This window comes from Miscanthus floridulus, chromosome 13, assembly GCF_019320115.1.
Source record: "Miscanthus floridulus cultivar M001 chromosome 13, ASM1932011v1, whole genome shotgun sequence".
Classification (NCBI taxonomy): Eukaryota; Viridiplantae; Streptophyta; class Magnoliopsida; order Poales; family Poaceae; genus Miscanthus; species Miscanthus floridulus.
The window spans coordinates 69,868,707-69,888,799 of record NC_089592.1 but is presented as its reverse complement, the minus strand read 5'-3'; the positions used below and the strand labels follow the sequence as shown (position 1 = coordinate 69,888,799).

The 20,093-nt window shown below is 43.5% G+C and overlaps 1 protein-coding gene across 1 annotated transcript; it reads right to left on the bottom strand.

Annotated features, from left to right (window-relative positions):
* Positions 1-8,968: 8,968 nt before the first annotated feature.
* LOC136499983 (alpha-amylase isozyme 3B-like) lies at positions 8,969-10,563 on the bottom strand. The gene is made up of 4 exons (XM_066495449.1): positions 10,495-10,563; positions 10,297-10,375; positions 9,347-10,161; positions 8,969-9,250 (listed from the first exon to the last, which is right to left on the bottom strand). The coding sequence occupies exons 1-4, from the start codon at positions 10,561-10,563 to the stop codon at positions 8,969-8,971; spliced, it is 1,245 nt and encodes a 414-aa protein (XP_066351546.1).
* Between the last annotated feature and the right edge of the window lie 9,530 nt (positions 10,564-20,093).

Genomic DNA, 20,093 nt, shown 5'->3' with positions numbered 1-20,093 from the left:
TGCTCAATTATCATGTTACGCTCCGAATGAGGTGGCTGATGATGCTGATAAGCAACACCATTTTCTCAAGGGTCTGTATGGTGGTCTGCAACTCCAGCTTATGTCCAATACATACCCCAATATCCAGACGCTGGTGAACTGCGCTATTGTTATTGACAATAAGCGCAAAGAGATGGAAGCTAAGAAGAGGAGGCTTCAGGGACAGGCCTCTGGGAGTAATACTCGTCCATGCACCAACCCTCAGCAAGGCTTCCAGCAGAGGTATCAGGGACCACCTAATCAGTGGAGTCGCAACCCAAACCAGCAGCATCCATCGTACCAGCAGCAGAATGGCTATTAACATCCCTAGCAGCAGAGTGGCCAACAGGCACCATGCTAGGGAATGCCTAACAACACTCCCATGAAGACCAGCGCGCCTAGCACCCCCAACGTATGCTATCATTGTGGAGAAGTTGGGCATTATGCTAATCATTGCCCCAGGAAGCAGAATCAGCTAACACCCCAGGGTTAGCACAGTAACCAGAAGGGAACGCCTCAGAAGCCAGCACCTAACACAGAAAAGGTGAATCATGTGTCTACAGAGACGGCGCTTGCGGAACCAGAAGTCATGCTTGGTATGTTCGATGTTAATTCCACTCCTGCCATTGTTCTTTTTGATTCTAGAGCTTCGCATTCTTTCATATCATAAGCATTTGTTAGAACGCATAGCATACCCTTATGTGCCATGCAAAATCCTATATTAGTAAACTCACTAGGAGGTAGTATGCAAGCTTCTTATCATTGTCTTCCGACTAGTCTATCCTTAAGGGGGGTATAGTTTAAAGTGAGCCCCATTGTGTTGAGAACATCTGGTATCGACGTGATTCTGGGTATGGATTGGATGATACAACAATAAGTAGTGATTTAGTATAAGGAGAAGGTAGTTGTTCTAACCACACCGAATGGGGATAGGATCAGTGTCGATGTTGTACTGCAAAAGCAACCGACAGCCACAGTGAATCAGCTTGATGATTGCATCAAAAAGGAAGACCTAGTAGTGGATGAGTTTCCAGATGTGTTCCCTGATGACTTGCCAGATATGCCACCTGACCATGACATTGAGTTTATTATTAAATTATTACCTAGAACTGCACCTATAGCTAAGCGTCCATATAGAATGGGGGTTAATGAATTAAAGGAACTTAAGAAATAAATAAAGAAGTTATAGGAGAAAGGTTTCATTCGTCCTAGTTCGTCACCTTGGGCAGCACTGGTTATATTTGTTGATAAGAAGGATGGTACCCAGAGGATGTGTATTGATTATCAGTCACTCAATGAGGTTACTATCAAGAACAAGTATCCGTTGCCTAGAATTGATGACTTGTTTGATTAGTTGAGAGGTGCTTGTGTTTTCTCTAAGATTGATCTTCGTTCTGGTTATCATCAGTTGAAGATTCGTGCAACTAACATACCCAAGATAGCTTTTACTATGAGGTATGGTTTGAATGAGTACACCGTTATGTCCTTTGGTTTGACCAATGCACCTACATACTTTATGCACTTGATGAATAAGGTGTTCATGGAGTTTTTGGATAAGTTTATGGTGATATTTATCGATGATATATTGGTATTCTCCAAAATGGAAGAAGAGCATGCTGAGCATCTATGGTTGGTCTTGTGAAAGCTCAGGGAACACAAGTTGTATTCTAAGCAAAGCAAGTGTGAGTTTTGGTTGAAGGAAGTTTCTTTCCTAGGCCATGTTGTCTCTAATGGGGGAATAGCAGTAGATCCAAGCAAGGTGAGAGATGTGTTGAATTGGAAACCACCAACTGATGTGGGAGAGATTCATAGTTTCTTGGGATTGGCTGGATACTACAGAAGGTTCATAGAAAGGTTTTCTAAACTTGCCAAGCCTATGACAACTATGTTGGAGAAGAATGCTAAGTTTGTGTGGTCTAAAAAGTGCCAGGATAACTTTGAAGAATTGAAGAAGAGGTTGACTACCACCCCAGTGTTGGTTTTGCCAGATTTGAGCAAGAACTTCTCTATCTATTATGATGCATCTCGTCAAGGTCTCGGATATGTTCTTATGCAAGAAGGAAGAGTAGTGGCCTATGTATCCCGATAGCTGAGAAAGCATGAGCTAAACTATCCTACTCATGGTTTGGAGTTAGCAGCAGTGGTTCATGCTTTGAAAATATGGAGGCATTATCTTATTGGGCATAAGAGTGATATCTACACTGATCACAAGAGTCTAAAGTACATTTTCACTCAGAGAGATCTGAATGTGAGACAACATTGATGGTTAGAGTTGATTAAAGATTATGATCTGGAGGTACACTATCATCCTAGAAAGGCGAATGTTGTTGTTGATGCTCTTAGCAGGAAGAGTTACGCCAAGGAGGTGCCCGTGGCAGCTATGTCAAGTGAGTTATGTGAAGAATTGGAGCAACTGAACTTGGGCTTTGTCACTAATGTAGTGGAGTTGGCGATAGAACCCACACTGGAGCAAGAAATACGTAAGGGCCAATTACTGGATGCGAAGTTAAAAGAGATAACGGAGAACATATTGATTGACAAGGCACCAGGTTTCCGTATGGATGATAATGGAACTCTGTGGTTTGGAAAAAGACTATGTGTACTAGAGGTTAAGGCTATATGAGATGCAATTATACGTGAGGCACATGAGTCCGCTTACTCTATTCACCCTGGGAGTACCAAGATGTATTTGGATCTAAAAGAGAAGTATTGGTGGTATGGACTTAAGAGAGATGTGGCTGAATATGTTGCTTTATGTGATACATGTCAAAGAGTCAAAGCTGAACATCAAAGACCTGCAGGATTATTACAACCAATGAAGATACCTGAGTGGAAGTGGGAAGAAATTGAAATGGATTTTATTGTTGGGTTACCACGCACATAGAGAGGTTATGATTCAATATGGGTGATAGTGGATCGGTTAACTAAAGTTGCTCACTTTATACCGGTCAAGACTCATTATAAAGGACCAAAGTTGGCCCAGTTATATATGAAAAAGATAGTGTGTCTACATGGAGTTCCTAAGAAAATTATGTCTGATCGAGGTACTCAATTTACATCTCATTTTTTACAACAAGTACATAGTTCATTGGGAACAAAGTTGAATTTTAGTACAACATATCATCCTCAAACAGATGGATAAACTAAGAGGATTAATCAGATATTAGAGAACATGTTGAGAGCTTGTGCGTTGTAGTACGGTACAAGTTGGGACAAGAGTTTGCCTTATGCAGAGTTCTTGTACAACAACAATTATCAGAAGAGTCTCAATATGACACCTTTTGAAGCTTTGTATGGACGAAAGTGTAGAACCCTGTTGTTTTGGAATCAAATGGGACAAACTCAAGTGTTCGGACATGATGTTTTAAGAGACGCGGAAGAGCAAGTAAGGATGATTAGAGATAACTTGAGAGTGGCTCAATCTCAACAGAAGAGTTATGCTGACACTCGGGGAAGAGAATTGGTTTTCGAAGTCGAAGATTATGTTTACCTGAAGGTGTCACCAATGAGAAGTGTGAGAAGGTTTAACATGAAAGGAAAATTAGCACCAAGATATATTGGACCTTTCAAGATTTTGGAGAGACATGGAGAAGTAGCTTATCAGTTGGAATTGCCTGAGGGTTTATCTGGTGTACATGATGTGTTCCATGTGTCTCAATTAAAGAAGTGTTTGCGTGTACCAGAGGAACAGATACCGTTAGAAGAGCTTAATGAGGAATTTTCGGTAAAGATTTTGGAGAGACAGAAAGAGTTACGAGGAGCCGAGTTATAAAGATGTGTAAGGTTCAGTGGAATCGGTATACAGAAGATGAGTCTACTTGGGAAAGAGAAGAGAATCTAAGGAAAACATACCCACAACTTTTTGACTAAGCATCGTCCGAATCTCGAAGATGAGATTCATTTTAAGGGGGGTAGAATTGTAACTAAAATTTGCATGATTTTAAAATAGGAGAAAATGATTTAATTATGCATTTTGTGAGCATTGAAATTTAGAAAAATAATAACTTTGTTAAAATCAAAATCAAATATAGGTCTACATACATGTCTATGCATTCATGCTGCTGCATATTATTTTTTGAATTGTGTGGTTTGAAATCAAACTTCAAATTGATTTGAATTTGTATTTCAAAATTGGTTTGGAAAATTAGAAAAGAAAAAGAGAGGATTTTTCTCCCTCCCTCTCTTCTAACCCAGCCGGCCCGACAAGCCGCGCGGGCCAGCTATTTTTTCCCTCCGCAGCCCAAAGGTCGCTCGGCCTTCCCTTCTCTGGCGCCAGCCCAGTCCCCTCCTTTCTCCTCTCTCTTGGCCTTTTCTCACGCCCGAAAGCACAGTGCAGGCGCAACCCAACTTTAGGCCACAGTCGTTCGGCAGGCAGCGTGCCACATCCTCTCTCACGGTGACTGACCGCCCGACCCCTCACTCGCTGACGCCGATAGGTGGGACCATCCTGTTAGCTCCATCCTCGACCCCTAGCTCGTGTTCGATGTGGACTCTACCATGATCGTGTCCGCCCCATCTATGCCCCCTCTCGGTAGCGTTGGCCCCACGCTACGTGCCTCTTAAATACCAACCCTTGCGCCGGTTTCGCCCCCACCGAGCTCTAGAGCAAGCCGCCACGCTGCCTATGTCCTAGTGCCACCATCAAGATTATGCTGAGAAAAAGTTCAACGCCGTTGTGTCGATTAGCTGCTCCTCCGTCACGGTGAGCACATCCCTGAGCTTCGCGTTGAGTTTGCGAGCACGTCAAGTCCTTAACTCTCTCTATCTCGCTCTGTTTTGGGCTTACCCCGTGCCGCCACCATTGCTCGACGCTAGCCACCTCTGCTCAATCTTAGCCATCGTAGATTGCAGAGACGAGTTCTCTGTTTCCCTATCTATCTCCCATTGCCAATCCCGAGCCAGATTAAGCTCCGTAGCTATTTCCCCTAATTTCTCCAACAAGAAATCCCCATCGCCGACGAAGAATTCCGTCGCGTCCTACTGTTCCAGCCAACATTTTCCCTTTTCCCCTTGTCTATCTAATCCAACCCATCCAAGTTAGATCGAACGGCTGACAGAGCCTGACACGCCTTCGCAGCGAAATTTGCAAAAGAGCCCCCGCAAGATTTTAAGTTCTAACCCGCCGTCCCTGCATTTATGCTAATGAATCCCTGCACTTTTCTATATCATAACCCACACTCCAATGTGCAAATCCAGAATACGCCTTCTTCTTTTAAAAGTGTATCTTTCAGTTTAGATTCAAAATACGTTTTCATCTATTTATAGTTTTGCCACTAATCTTGTTTTAGCCATAAAATCTTTGTTTTAACTCCAATTTGATCCGTTCAAGTTGCGTTAGGTTCATAATTGAGCAATCTACATATTCACATTACTGTTAAGTATATTTTCAACTTTTAAAATTTAAGGTTAGATTTAATCTATTATTTTACTAAAGGAAATCTTGTTTAATACATAACCTCTTCGTTTTAGCTCCGATTTTTATGATCTTTGCGTCTGTGTGTTCATAGCGAGACGTAGATTCATTTTACAAACTTTTCATATTGATTTTATATTATTGGTGTACTATTCTAATCTATAGCTTTTGTTTGCTATGCATGATTGCTTCTGGATGCTTGTATGGTGCTGTGATTATCAAGTATAGACAGTGAGCAATTTGTGGGTGATCAAGAGTACTACTTTGATGAGTAGGATCAGCAGGAGCACTTTGTTCAAGGCAAGTATAGCATGGGATCATCCATATTTTCTATCAAATTTAATACATTTAACTCATATTGCATGTGTCACCTTGATAGGGATTCACTAGAATTAAACTTATACCTTGTCTCCTATAGGATATGCATTAGGTAGCTTTGCTAGTGCTCAACTAAACCATGATCTTGTAACATGACTAATGGTATATGCAATAAACATTATAACATGACTTTTAGCAACTTAGAAACAGGGGGCTAGAGTGTTTAGCTACTTTCTAAATGCTACAGATTCCTCTCCCTAAGGACTTATCTGTAAGCGAATATCCGGGACTTACAGTACAACTATGAGGGCTACATGGCTCTGACTTTAGCTCAGTATAAGGATCTTTTCTAGCTTGTTAGAGGTTAACTTTATGGCGTAAGAATGGCTTGATGAATCAGGTATAGGACAACCTCTACTCTTATGTGTATAGTCGTGATGGAATTATGCCATTTGATAGGGGGTTTCTATATCTGTTTGCTGAGTGAAACTAATGGCCCTAACTTGTTAGACGAACCTTTGAAAGGCTTCATAGTAAATCTTGCCTGCTCACCTTGGAAGTGTTTTGAGAGCAATTAATCCAGGCATATGGGTATCACAACTCACAGTGAAAGTGTACAACCTCTGCAGAGTGTAAAATTTGTATTTCAGCCGTGCTCACGGTCACGAGCGGCCTTGGACCCTTAAGGAATAGATGATCACTAAGAATTATCTGTTTGTGCTATTCATTATTCTTGTTTACATTGATCATGTGTTTTACTTTGGAATTGAAACAACTTTTTGCTACTTTTATGTTAAAATTGTGACAACTAAAAGTTGAATGATGTTAAACCAGTGTCAATCCTTTTGAGCCTTATGAACCCCATGTTACACTTGTTGAGTACGACACGTACTTACACTTGTTTATTTTCATTATTTGGATAAAAAATCCTGGATGTGTAGCAGATGGCTATGGTAATGACCATTTTCCTAAGGAATACTAGACTTGTGGTCAACCAGTTGACGTCCCTGTGATATGGAGCTTCCGCGAGAGATTTTTCTTTATACTTCCGCTACATTTATATGAAGACTATGTCTTATTATTCGTGATGTAATAAACACTTGTGATGATACTATTTATAATTTACCGGCTTATGTGTGTGACTGATCTCTGGGCGCACATAAGATTATGCATTCCATTTTATCATTAAAATCGGGTGTGACAAAAATTTTAGCTTGCTAAACTTTAGTTGTATGGGTCAAACAGTGCCTTAGTCATCTAGCCGATGGATAATTTTATGTTATTGTTTTAAAAGCACCACATCATAAAAAATGCTTTGAGATGATGAATGAAACAACATCCAAATGTTTCGTACTTTTAAAAATAAAAATTCTGCTAGCACCTTATAAGAATTTTATACCATAGAAAGCATATGCAAGGTTCTAAAAATTTTGAGAAAAATTCTAGAAATAGATTAGGGCATGAGAATCCCAGACAATATATTAATAGGTTGTGAAAATACATTTGCAAGCTTCCAGAAATTAGATTTTCCTCTAGGAAATTGGAAATATCCAAAAATCCTTGAAAATTTTCAAAACATTATAATAATTGTCTAAACGCATTTTAAGACTTTCTAGAACCAAAATTTACTCATACTAGTCGAATCTCATATTTATGTTATGGAAAGTTTTTAAAATGTGTTTAGACATTGATTAGAATGTGATGGGAATTCCAGATTTTTTTTGGATATTTTCCATTTTCTTAGAGCTAAATTCAATTTTTGAAAGCTTATAGATATATTTTAATGAGCTCAATAATTTTAAAGCATTTTTAGAAGCTTAGAGATATTTTTCGCTGTTTAGAAACCTGATGAAGTGTTTACCAATTGTTTTTTAATTGAAAAACATTGAAACTATCTCGAAGATCACTTTTAACCGGGCAAGGAAAATTGGTTTTGAGAGTTAGAAGGAGGACGGACGATTTGTCTAGCTTTGGAGAATTGGAGTGCGAGAAGGAAACCGGCTGCTGCGGTAGTTCAGGAAAGGCAAAATAAACCTTTTTCCATTTATTTATTTTTGAGCAAAACCTTTTCCATTTATTTATGCCCAACCCAAATACTATTGGGCTATGAATCTAATGGAAAGCATAACTGAAGTTGGCCCAATACTATTATTAGACCTTTTCTATTCATTTATTTATGCCCAACTAACACAAGGTGTCTACGAGTCAGGTTTGTATCAGTGGGCCTAGCACGTATGGGCTATGCTCGGGTCCGGGTGCGACGGCCTGGAAGACTGCAAGCTTACGCTTGGCCCAGTTCAACTGCTCCATGCATTATAAATTAGTACATGTCATCTTTTGGAACTTTAGCTTTTCAAGATATGTATAGTTTCTATACTATATATTTATTCTGGATGTCACCATATATCAAGGTTCATAGATGAAGTCATGTACCTAGAAAAACTAGAACGACTTATAATCTAGCTCATAGATTAACCACTGCCACATCAATCCAACGTCAAATGGATCGAGGGTGAAATCAGGTAGTCAGGAAAAATAACTACCCCCTCTGCCCTAAAATATGAGAAATCAACGGTTCAAAATTTGTACAAAAATTGTAAGGTATTCTAGGTCCTCAGCTCCCCTTTCTCCTCTGCTTTATTAATCGAACACCTCTTTCTTTCTACATATACCATATATTTTCTCTCTAATTCGTGGAAGGAAATAATAACATGTAAAGATCCCTTTTAACCCTTTTTTGGGACTAGTTCCATTTTAAACTTGAAAAACAATAACCGAACTACTTACTCCCTCCTAATTAGTGAGGGTTAATGTAGTATTCTGCCATGTTCCTTATTCTATATGAAAATTTCAATTCCTTATATTTTATTAGGACAGAAGGAATAATAAGCAAAAATAAAGAAACTAAATCTAGTTTTACAGTTTCGATAGAAAATTCAGACTCCAAAGATAATCCAAGAAGGTAAATAGGACATTTTTCTCATGGGAACTCAACACGTACTAAATTTTATTTATTCGACCATTTCCACCTTTTTAAAAGGCTAAATTTTGACAAACAACTGTGCACGCACAATGGCTGGATCAGGGCTTTGCCCTTAAGCACATAATAGCGTGTTGTTACATGCAGCACAGTAAACTGCCACATTCGGCGTTAACAAGACTCGTGGGACGGCCTCAAACTAACAGGCCTACTGTAGCTTGCCAAACCCACACTCGTCTCTAGCGGTAGCGTCCGGCCGGGACTCGGGGGCCGCTCTTCTCCCAAACGCAGTAGCCGTCGCCGTGCGCAGCGACACTGAAACCCGACGGGATCAGGCTGCCGACGTCGTACCTCGGCCCGATCTTGGTGATAACTTTGTCGTCGATGGTGGCGATGTAGACATCGCCTTCTGCTTTTACGATGCTTAGCTTGCTCCCCGGATGGATCCCGTTTCTCTTCCTGATCGCTGCCAGCGTGCTGATCTCCTGCTTTAGGTTCCAGTCGAACACGTGGTCGTAAAACTGCATCGATCGAGCAAGCACATACGGTTAGCTATCTAGCCACCTTGGTAGCGTCAAAAAGGTCGATGAAATGCTAATGGCGGTTGTATTGCTCACGATGGAAGGGATCCCTGGGTGGGTGAGGATGTAGGCGTAGCCCTGCATGACCCTGTCACGCGGGAACGGCCACGAGTTCTGTGTGGATCCCGTGTCGTGGTTGTCGATGAACGTGACGGCCTTCTCGGGCAGCCAGCCGATCATGCCGGGCGCCTTGCCGTTGCCGTCGCGCATCCGCCACAGCTCCCCCTGCACGGCCGCCTGCAGCACGCCCTTGGTGGTGAAGTCGAACGCGGCGGCGGGGCCACCCACGGCGTTCGCCCAGTCCACCAGTTCCTGCCGGTCCCCGTCCTGGTTGTGCTTGGGCTTGCCGTCGCCGTCGTAGCTGAGGGAGCTCCATATCTCCGCGACCACGAAGCTCGGCCGGGTCCTGTCCACGTACGCCTTGGCGACGGCCGCGGAGTAGCCCTTGGCGAAGTCGAGCCGCCAGCCGGTGAAGCCGACGTCGGCGATGAGCCAGTCGAGCCAGTCCGAGAGCTCCCGCTGCACGCGCGGGTTGAGGTGGTCGATGTCCGGCGCCGGGCCGAAGTCCTTGCCCGTGTCGCGGTTACCCCGCCCGTTCGAGAACTGCGTGTCGTCGCTGCAGATCATGTCGGCGTCCCAGTTGAGCCGACCCCCGCCGTCGGGGCCGGCGCCGCCCTCGAAGATGCAGTACACGCCGCGGCTGTCTTTCTTGTCGGCGCACCGGTGGTTGATGACGATATCCGCGACGGCCTCGACGCCCTTGCCCCGGAACGCGGCGATCAGCGACCGCAGCTCCGCCTCAGTGCCGTACCTCGACGCGTTCAGGTCGTAGAGCCGCCCCGGCATGTAGCCTGCATGCAGTTTGCCAGAACAGATCGCATGGTGAGCACTGAGCAGTCAATGGTAGATACTGTAGTTTCAGTTGCTGAATTCGTTCGTTCGTGCAGCAGGTTCGTCCGAGAGGGTAGCAGCAGGTAGCGGCGCACCTTGCGGCGCGACGGAGTGCGATGGCGGCGGCAGCCAGACGTGCGTGGCGCCGGCATTGGCGATGTCGTCCACCCGTGCCTGGAGAAACTTGTAGAGAAAATTTTGTATTTAGCCCAAAAAATAATGCTTCTTTCTTATTTGACACCAAAACTAAAAATCTTTCTTATATGTCCCTGACTTGAGTTTTTGTTAGCTACTTGACACTTCCGTCGGATCAGTAAGGAAACATCGTCAGTTGTCCAACTGAGGCAACGCAAAAAGACCATAATGCCCTCTCACTGAAGAAAAGGAAATGAAGTCCGCCGCGGCTCTCCAGTTCGTAACCTGGACTCGTCTCGAGTCGCGGTCGCCGTTTCCCTCCCCTAACCCTAGATCGAAAGCGGCGCAGCCATGGAGGCGGAGGGCGGCGCGGCTTCTGGGGAGGGCAGCGCGGCTTCTGGGGAGGGTGGCGCGGCTTCGGCTGATGGCGTCGCGGCCACGGCGGAGATCGGCGCGGCCACGACGGAGGTCCGCGCGGCCAAGCAGGCGGCCCGCGCGGCGATGGCGGAGGTCGGCGCGACCACGACGGATGTCCGCGCGGCCAAGCAACCTTCCCGCGCGGCCATGGAGGTGGAGGACGGAGCGGCCACGGCGGGGGGCAGAGCGGCCAAGCAGGCGTGCGGCGCGGGCTCGGAGGCGGGCGACGCGGGCACAGGGGCGGGCGACGCGGCCAAGCACGCGCCTCGCGCGGCCAAGCAAGCACCCCGTGCGGCGTTGGTGGCGGGCGGCGCGATCTTGTTGCCGAGCGGCGCGGCCTCGGAGGAGGACAACGCGGCCATGGAAGCACCACTCGCGGCCATGGAGATGGGCGTCGCGGCCACAGTGGAAGGCGGCACATCGAGGACACAGCACCAACTCCTTGCAGGGTGAGTTTATTATCTCTAAGCTCAAAATTCTATCAAGCCAACTCGGACTGTTTGTGGATGTCCTGGAATTTAAGAATTAGTGGTGAATTCACTGACCAATAATAATATCAAAGTTCATAACTGAGGAAAAATTACATAGACAGTTGTTGGCTTGGCTCTGTATGTCACTACTTTAGATTGACATATGTTTGCAAAGAGTTAAAACAAACAGAAGTAACACTATACAACCAATGCTCCAGCACATGACATGAACAAAATAATTAGTAGGGACCAATAAATAGCTCCTGATATTAGATAATATATTGTCATATCGTAAGCATGAGTGGGAGCCGTACCAGGGTGGTAGGGGCGCCTCCCACCAAATTGGCAAATGGCAAGTTCAATTCCTTTTGCACATATCGGCTGACCATAAAAAATGGCTGAAAGCATATCACCATGGCTTATAAGGAATGGGTTTTGACAACAAAAACTGAACTACAGGCATGACATATGCACTATGTTATGGGGAAAAAAGAGTCATTGATACAATATATTAACTTTGTGTTTGAACACATCTCCAGTGAAAGAATGTCTTGACTATCTCAATTTTCTGTTGTGTGAAGAGGATTATCATAGCTTATATAAGCAAGAAAGTAAGAAGAATACCATCTTGAGATTTTGTCTACTCTCCTCATCTTTTGCTAACCATTCAGACCATCCAAGAGCACCATCTTCCCCTATTCTGGCACCGCCACTGTTCCAGAAGTGTTCAAAGAGCCTTTGCTTACTGCTTGTCGTCAGATACAGAGGAGGGGCGAATAAGTTAAACTCCATTTGCGCCTGAAATAGCCCAGTTGCTAATTCCCGATGTCCTGTCTGCCACTCAAATCGGCACAGATTAAAAAATATATCCAATAACCCCACTTCTAGTTGAACTAAGGAAGAAGATTTAGAATCCATGCCAATAGAGTCTCAGTGCTGTCCCTCTTGCCATATGACTTCAGAAGGCAAAGCAATAATTCCTCACTATCTGGATTAAGCTCCACAACCTTCTCCAATATGCTAATTTTCCTTTCGGTAGTTTGTAAACAAGCAGCCTTTTGTGGCTGAGTGCTAGCAACTTTGTGAAGGAAATTACAGAACAGAAGTGTGAAATAATGACTGAAACAAAACTCTAGTGGTGAGTCAAAATTGTCGAATTTCATTTCTAAGAACAAACTCTAGTAGTACAAAGTTCGCCATAGGTTGAAGAAGTTCTCATGCATGACGTTATTGTGCTTTCACAGGATGGATGTAGCTACTAATTTTCTATTGAAAATTCATTTGCTTGGCAATCGCAAAAAGGCTAGAAAGGATGTCAAATGTTTTAGTTTTGAGATGGTTGTTGACTCAGATCTGTTGAATTATAAGGATTTCATTGACTCAGTTACAGAGAAGTACCCTCCAGGCTACTTAGAAATTCCACATGTTCAGTACTATGATAATGTTCTTAAGAATTTTCCAGTAGTAAAATCAGATCAGGATTTGATGTCTATGTTTGATGTACACAGTAAGGAGAAAGTTGTAGAGATGTTTGTCGCTTATTGTGATCCCTCAGAAAAATTTGAGCCTATCACTAAGTGGGAGTTTGATGTTGAAGGGCAGCCTGCAAACAATATAGAGGAGGATGACGATGATTACCTTAGAAATCCTTTACCTGAGAATGAACATGTTGGTGTTGATGAGGAGATCATGTACTTGGACATTGTACCTGTGAATGCTGTAGATGTGCTTGGATGTTCTGAAAAAGGGAAGGAAAAAGCAGTGGCTGAGGATGGCTCAGAGGATGAGTCTGAGGATGGCTCAGAGGAGGAGTTTGAGGATGAGGATGAATTAGAGGCTGATGAGGATGAGCCATATGAAGAAGTAAATCATCACCCAATTGCTGATTTCGATGAAGAAGATCCTCCTATGGAAGTAGGCACTACTTATCATAACATGTACATGTTCAAGTTGGCTCTTTGTCAACATGCAATCAAACATGAGTTTGAATTCAACACAGAGAAAAGCTCAAAAAGTAGGTTCAGAGCCTATTGTTCAAGGAAAGTGGAGGATAATTGTCCATGGAGGCTACATGCATCTACCACGGCGGACAAATGCACTGTTATGGTAAGAATAATTTTTTAGTTGCTACTACATGTAGTATGACAATGTTATGTTTTACTAACTAGCTATCTTGAATGCGTTTGTAGGTGAAGAAGAATAACTTTGCTCATGATTGTTCTAGCACTAGAAGGAAGAAGAGAATAAAGAATGCTACCAAACATTGGATATGTTGGAAGGTGAAGGACTTTCTGATAGAAGATGCTACTTTGGGAGCAACAGCATTGCAAAAGAAAATTAAAGAACACCACAAGGTGAGCATCAACTACCAGAGGGTATATCAGGGTCAACAACTAGCAATGAAACAACTTTATGGTGATTGGGATAGCAGTTTTAATAATTTGTTTAGTTTCAAAGCACAAGTTGAGAGCTCTTGTCCTGGTAGCAAAGTAATTATTGACCATTACATAGTAAATGGGGAATTCAGATTTAGGAGATTCTTTTTTGCCATGAAACCTTGCATAGATGGGTTCCTTAATGGTTGTAGACCTTACTTGGCAATAGATAGCACCTTCTTGACAGGCAAGTTCAAGGGGCAATTGGCTAGTGCTTGTGCAGTTGATGGACATAGTTGGTTGTATCCTGTTTGTGTTGGAGTTTTTGATTCCGAAACTAATGACAATTGGATCTGGTTCATGAGTAGGCTTAGAGAGGCTATTGGGTCACCTCCGGGTTTGGCAATAAGCACTGATGCAGGCCAGGCAATCATGGGAGCTGTTGCTGAAGTATTTCCACAGGTAGAGCATAGAGAGTGCATGTTTCACTTGGTGACTAATTTCAAAAAGAGGTACCGTGGGAAGGTGTTTGATGATCACCTCTGGGCAGCAGCTTACTCATGGAACCCATACTTGTTTAAGAAGCATTGGGCTGAGATGGAGAAAGCAAAGCCTGCTGCAACTGATTACCTAAGACGTCACAAGAAGTTGTGGACTAGAAGTCAATTCAAAACAATTTGCAAAGTGGACTATGTGACCAACAACTTGGCGGAGTGCTTCAACAATTGGATTAAGCAGTACAAGTCCATGAATTTGGATGATTTGATGGATAAGATCAGACAATTAATTATGATCAAGTGGAACCAAAGGAGAAAAATTGGAAAGAAATTAGATGGCTTCATTCTTCCCCACATAATTAAGAAGCTAAATGAACAGAGTAGAGAATTGAACTTGGATGTATCAGAATGCTCAGAAGAGGTGGCTGAAATTACCTTATTTGGTGGCAGCGGCTTTAGGTTTGTGGTGAACTTGGTTGATCGAACATGTTCTTGCAGACAATGGCAAGTCTCTGGCATTCCTTGCAAACATGCCCTTGCATTCATTACAGCACTACCTAATGCACCTATTGACAAATATGTTGACTTCTACTACTCCATTGAGAAATTTAGAGGAGCCTATAGTGCATTAATCCCTGCTATTCCTGACAAGACACAGTGGCCTAAATCTACCCATGGCTTCTTCATGTATGGACCACTACTAATGTCTGTAGCTGGTAGGCATAAAACCGAGAGACACAAAGGCTGTAGTGACAAGAACGGTAAAAAAGGGCAGCACCAATGTCCTATCTGTAAGGAATATGGGCATCACTGGCACAACTGCAGGAAGGGCAGCAAAGAAGATATTGAAGCAATGAAAACTCTTAGGTACATTTCATCTTCTATGCATATTTTATAATTAGATCATATTCTTTACTATCTATTTGCTTATGTAGAGGAACACCGAAAAAGAGGAAGAAGGTTACCAAATCAACAGAGAGTTCCATTGTGCCAATGGAGGATGCAGCACCAACACGTTCTATGACTTTTCCACCAAGGTTAGCTCAATTTCCACTTTCTGTATTTAGATTCCAATTCATGGTGTCTCATCCTAGTACTTTCAATATTACTGTAGTCAAAACTTGGAACCTGAACCCACAGCTAGTAAGAAGAGAAAGGGTGCTGCCTCTAATTCTAGACCAACAGGAAGGTAATTAATAAAAACTTGAATAAATATTCTATTAATACAAAGCTAATGGTGACTTCTAAGTACCAAACTCTCTTCTTTTTTGTAGTATAAGCTCGGAGATTACAAGTAGGAAAAAGGGAAAGCATGGTTCCTCTAACTCTGGAGCATCAAAAAGGTAGCCTATACTAAATCTGAATTTATTTTGCATGGTTAGTTTGTTGATTTTGCAAGCAGTTCTATCAAAAAGGTGGCCTATACTTTAACTCTTCTTCTTTTTCTTCCTTGCATTACATGTTGGAATGCATATGAGATTGTTTTATCAATATTTTTTTGTTTTATAACCAGCAAATTTATGCACGGTCTTATTTAGTTGTCTATTTGGAAAGAATTTTTTTCCACAAATGTGATGTTCTCAGAGTAGCTGTGCATCAGTCAAATGTTGAGATAATCAAGTGAACTGTTTTCTAGTGTGGGGAAAACACTGTTAAAAAAAAAAGGGATCATGGCTCTCTCAGTTCTCACATGTTTGATTTATACTATTTTCACATTGCAAACTGTTTCATATGATGCATGAACCAGATAAAATTGTCTATATATGCATGAAAAAATTGTCTATAAAATTGCCTAAGTGGAGGTAACTTTATGTAGTAGAATAATAGAGTAGCATTTGAGCTGTGATGGAAAAATTGACTAATCCGAAGTGTGAAGAAAAGTGGAAGGACAAGCTAGGTAGTAAATGGCTGCAAGGACAAAGTAAACTTTCCTAAAGTACTGCTGATAAAAAGGAATGCTGGCCATCTTGTTGGTCTCAAAACTGACATATGATTTCAGATTGGAGTATTGGACTGTTGATTTCTGAATTACTAGGGTCATACCTGCATTTTGTCAAATCTTTTTATTAGGCCCAAACATGATCTGTAGTTAACAATGGATGGTCCCCTCTTCATAACCTCCTACTTTTCCACCCAACATTTCACACAGTTTTGAAACAATGTATACTTATATAATGAAACCAGGCTGCTAACAGTTGTTTTCTGTTCTCATGCCTTTTGTTGTATAGGTCCAGAAGTGGTTCAAATCAACCTGAACCACTTTCAATTGAGCTTCCCTCATCCAAAGATAAACCACAAGCTGTTGTTGTCAAGTTAAAAGGCAAAAGGAGGAAGAAAGAAGTAGATAAAAATGCTGCAAAGAATCTTTTGTCGCAGCTTGATATCCCTGCAATGGGCACGAGGAGCAAAAGACTTCAGCCTAGTAGTCCGGCACTGAGCACAAGAAGCAAAAGAAGGCTGAGTTTGTGATTCTTGTATGAGAAAATTTCCTAAATGTGTATTGTGTTAGATGTTTGTAATGGATGCAATCCTGTAAAAATGTTTCTGTGAACCTGAATGTATCTCGACTATTATTGTGATCATGGATGCTAAATATTGCATTTATCTTGAACATGTGAGTTTTCTAAAATAAATTTGCTATTGTTCTGCTGCATGTCATTTTCAAATTGGATGTAGTTGGAGACCTATTTTATTGTTGTTATTCATGTATCTAAATAATTAATTTCAAACTGAATATACGTAATTATATAAGATGATGTTTGATCCTTTATTTATTTAGAGAAAATTTTGGAAACGGCGACCGCGACTCGAGACGAGTCCAGGTTACGAACTGGAGAGCCGCGGTGGACTTCATTTTCTTTTCTTCAGTGAGGGCATTATGGTCTTTTTGCGTTGCCTCAGTTGGACAACTGACGATGTTTCGTTACGGATCCGACGGAAGTGTCAAGTAGCTAACAAAAACTCAAGTCAGGGACATATAAGAAAGATTTTTAGTTTCGGTGTCAAATAAGAAAGAAGCATTATTTTTTGGGCTAAATACAAAATTTTCTCAAACTTGTACCAGCCGCCTTGCTTCTTGCTGGATTCCCAGTTGAACCCCTGCGGCGCAGCGCGCACGCGTCGTCGGTCAGCAAGAATGCATGTGCATGCATGGAAAAAGACGTTCTCGCGATAGATCACGCACGTACCTGGAACAGGACCTGGGCTCGTGCCGTTGTGTTGGAGCCAAGCAAGCACAGCGCCGCGACAGCTAGGAGCCCGAACAGGCCGGCCAGGTGCTTCGCCATGCCGGCGGGCGGGACTCGTGTCTTTCGAGTCAGCAGCTGTGCCTGTGCGTGCTCTTCTGGTTCTGGACGTGTACGAGATGGAAGTTGGAGGTGAAGTGAGCTGCCAAGCCCGTGGCCATGTTGTATTTATAGGGGTCATAAAATGTGGATATACTTCAGATCAGTGGTCCAAAATCCAAATGTTTGGATAAGTCGTCGATCGTGATAACGACGGAAGAAGCTTTGTACGTATTTGTCTGGGATGATCTACTACCGATCGACGTACATTTAAGACGGAGATGAACGTTAGCCGGCACGTGTCTCGGCCCTGGCACGCACGTCGAGCAACCGGGAGCATATCGCTCTGGGTCGCCGACTCGCCGGTCGCGTGCGAGAACGACGACCGTGCACGCAGCGAACTGATCCCGCATCCGCATGCATGCCATGGCATGGATGTGGCTCAAGCTCACCGGGTGATTGGCGCGGCCGTCGGAATGGATAGGGAGGTTGTCAACCGTATCCAGAACTAGTGTTGCTAGACTAGAAGAGCAAGAGACTGAAACCAGAATTTCAGGCGAGTGTATTATTTGAGCACAGTCTGAAAAGAATATCACGCTAAGCTAACCCAGTTACCTCTTACTGTCCGAACTCCGAAACAGACACTGGTATCATGATCCTTATCCAGTAATTTACTTGGCATTTTGTGCTACAGAAGAATATCAAGGAACGGAAATGATACGTCATCGGTGTCCGTCCTCGCCCGCGTCCCCTGCGCCAGCTGATCCGCGTGCCCTGCGCCTCGCTCACTCGTACGCCCTTGCTCGCTCCCGCCCACGCCCTTATCCACCTCGCCCGTCGTTGAATGGGAGGCATGTGCCTGCACTTGGGGAGGCTTACGCTTGTGCATCCATCCACCTCGCGCCGTTGGCAGGTAGGGTAGGCCTGTGCTACCGCAGTTCCCCATCAGGTAAGGCGTGACCGACGACGATGCTATGTTTCAGGCATTTTCAGACATGTTGCAAGCCTGTGTATCAGTTGTTTCAGACGTATATTTCAAGTGCTTTATTTGGATGTTGCATATGTTGCTATGTCTATACATGCATGCTTCAAACGTATGTTTCAAACGTTTTAGATGTTTTGAGACTTATGTTGCAAGTGTTTCATCTAGATCTGGATGTTGCATATATTGCTATGGCTATATACGCATGTGTTCAAGAGCATGTTTTAAGTGTTTCATTTGTTTCCAGACGTATGTTGCAAATATTTTATTTGGATGTTGTATATGTTGCAAATGGCTATGTTGCAACTATATGTTCTGAATATTTTATCTGTTTCAGACATATGATGCAATTATTTCATTGCGTGTTGCAAAAGTAGATCTGTATGTAGGTGCGGAGAGGAAGCCTAAGCCCTCGGTGGTCCAGCTACTGTGGCTCCCTGGTGTGGCGAAGATAGAGGCCACGGACACAAGAGTAGCAGGGATGGGATGACGCAACGCTGAAATGTCCTTGTTTGATTTTGGTAATTGAGTGACAACCTAGGTGTACAAATATGTGTTTATGTGAGATACACAGGTGATTAGTCCACAAGTACATGTGTGTGAGCAACATATGCCATGACGGTGAAGATGGCTGGGATATGTTGCAAGGCTCACACATGTGATGAAGGAGCTCATTGCATATGAGACATGACATTGAGTCATATGACTAAGGTGGAGAAGATCAAGACAAGACTTGGCTTGATGGACCGGTTGCAAGCGTGAAGGGCAAGTTGAAGGCTTTGGAGCGATGGACCGTTTAGCGGTGAAGCTTGAGTAAGACTTGGCGCCGATGAACGAAGGCAACGGTGAAAAGCAAGTGAGGTCAAGATCGATGACCAATACGGTCACGTGATGATATAAAATGGATCATATCATTTGGTGATTGGTTGGTGCATGTGTTGCATCAACAATGGAGGAGTTGGAAAGGAATGCGCAAGGCAAAGGTATAACCTAGGGTATTTTATTTCACCGGTCATAGGTTGTGTAGAGAAGTGCTTGACTGGGTTTAGAATAGATGGTCGTACTATCAAGAGGGCAAACTTGTTTGCATATTGGTCATCTAGTGCCACTTGAGTGATCTAACTTTGCATCGTTGTTAGGATCGAGTGATGCGGCAAGTTGAGTGGTTAACTCCTTAAAAATATTTGTGAAAAGCTAACACACGTGCACAAGGTGTTGTACACTTGGTGGTGTTGGCACATTTGTAAAGGAGAAGAAGTTGGTGAAGAAAAGGAGTTGAATGCACTGGTCACTGGGTGACCGGACGCGTCCGGTATCTGACCCAGGCGGCAGTATTCCTGACGTGACCGAACACGTCCGGTATTCTGTCCAGGCGTGGGCAGAGTTGCTGAGGTGATCGGACTCTGGCTCCTAGCAGTGACCGCACGCTGAGCAATCACTGTTTAACATCACGTCATGGTGACATGGGGCGCGGGTGTTGGTCTAGAGAGGACCGGACGCAGGGGCACGTCAAGTCGGCCACACCGGATGCGTCCGGTCACAGTTGAGCGGCTTTGGGAGCTCTCTAGACTCGACCGAACGTTGCCCCTCCTGCATCTGGCCGGTCACACCGGACACGTCTGGCCGTAGTTGAGTGGGTCTAGGAGCACTCTAGACTCGACCGGACGTTGCCCCTCCTACGTCCGATCACTTCGTTGTAGTGCGTCCGATGCGTCGCGTCAGAGCGTGTTAG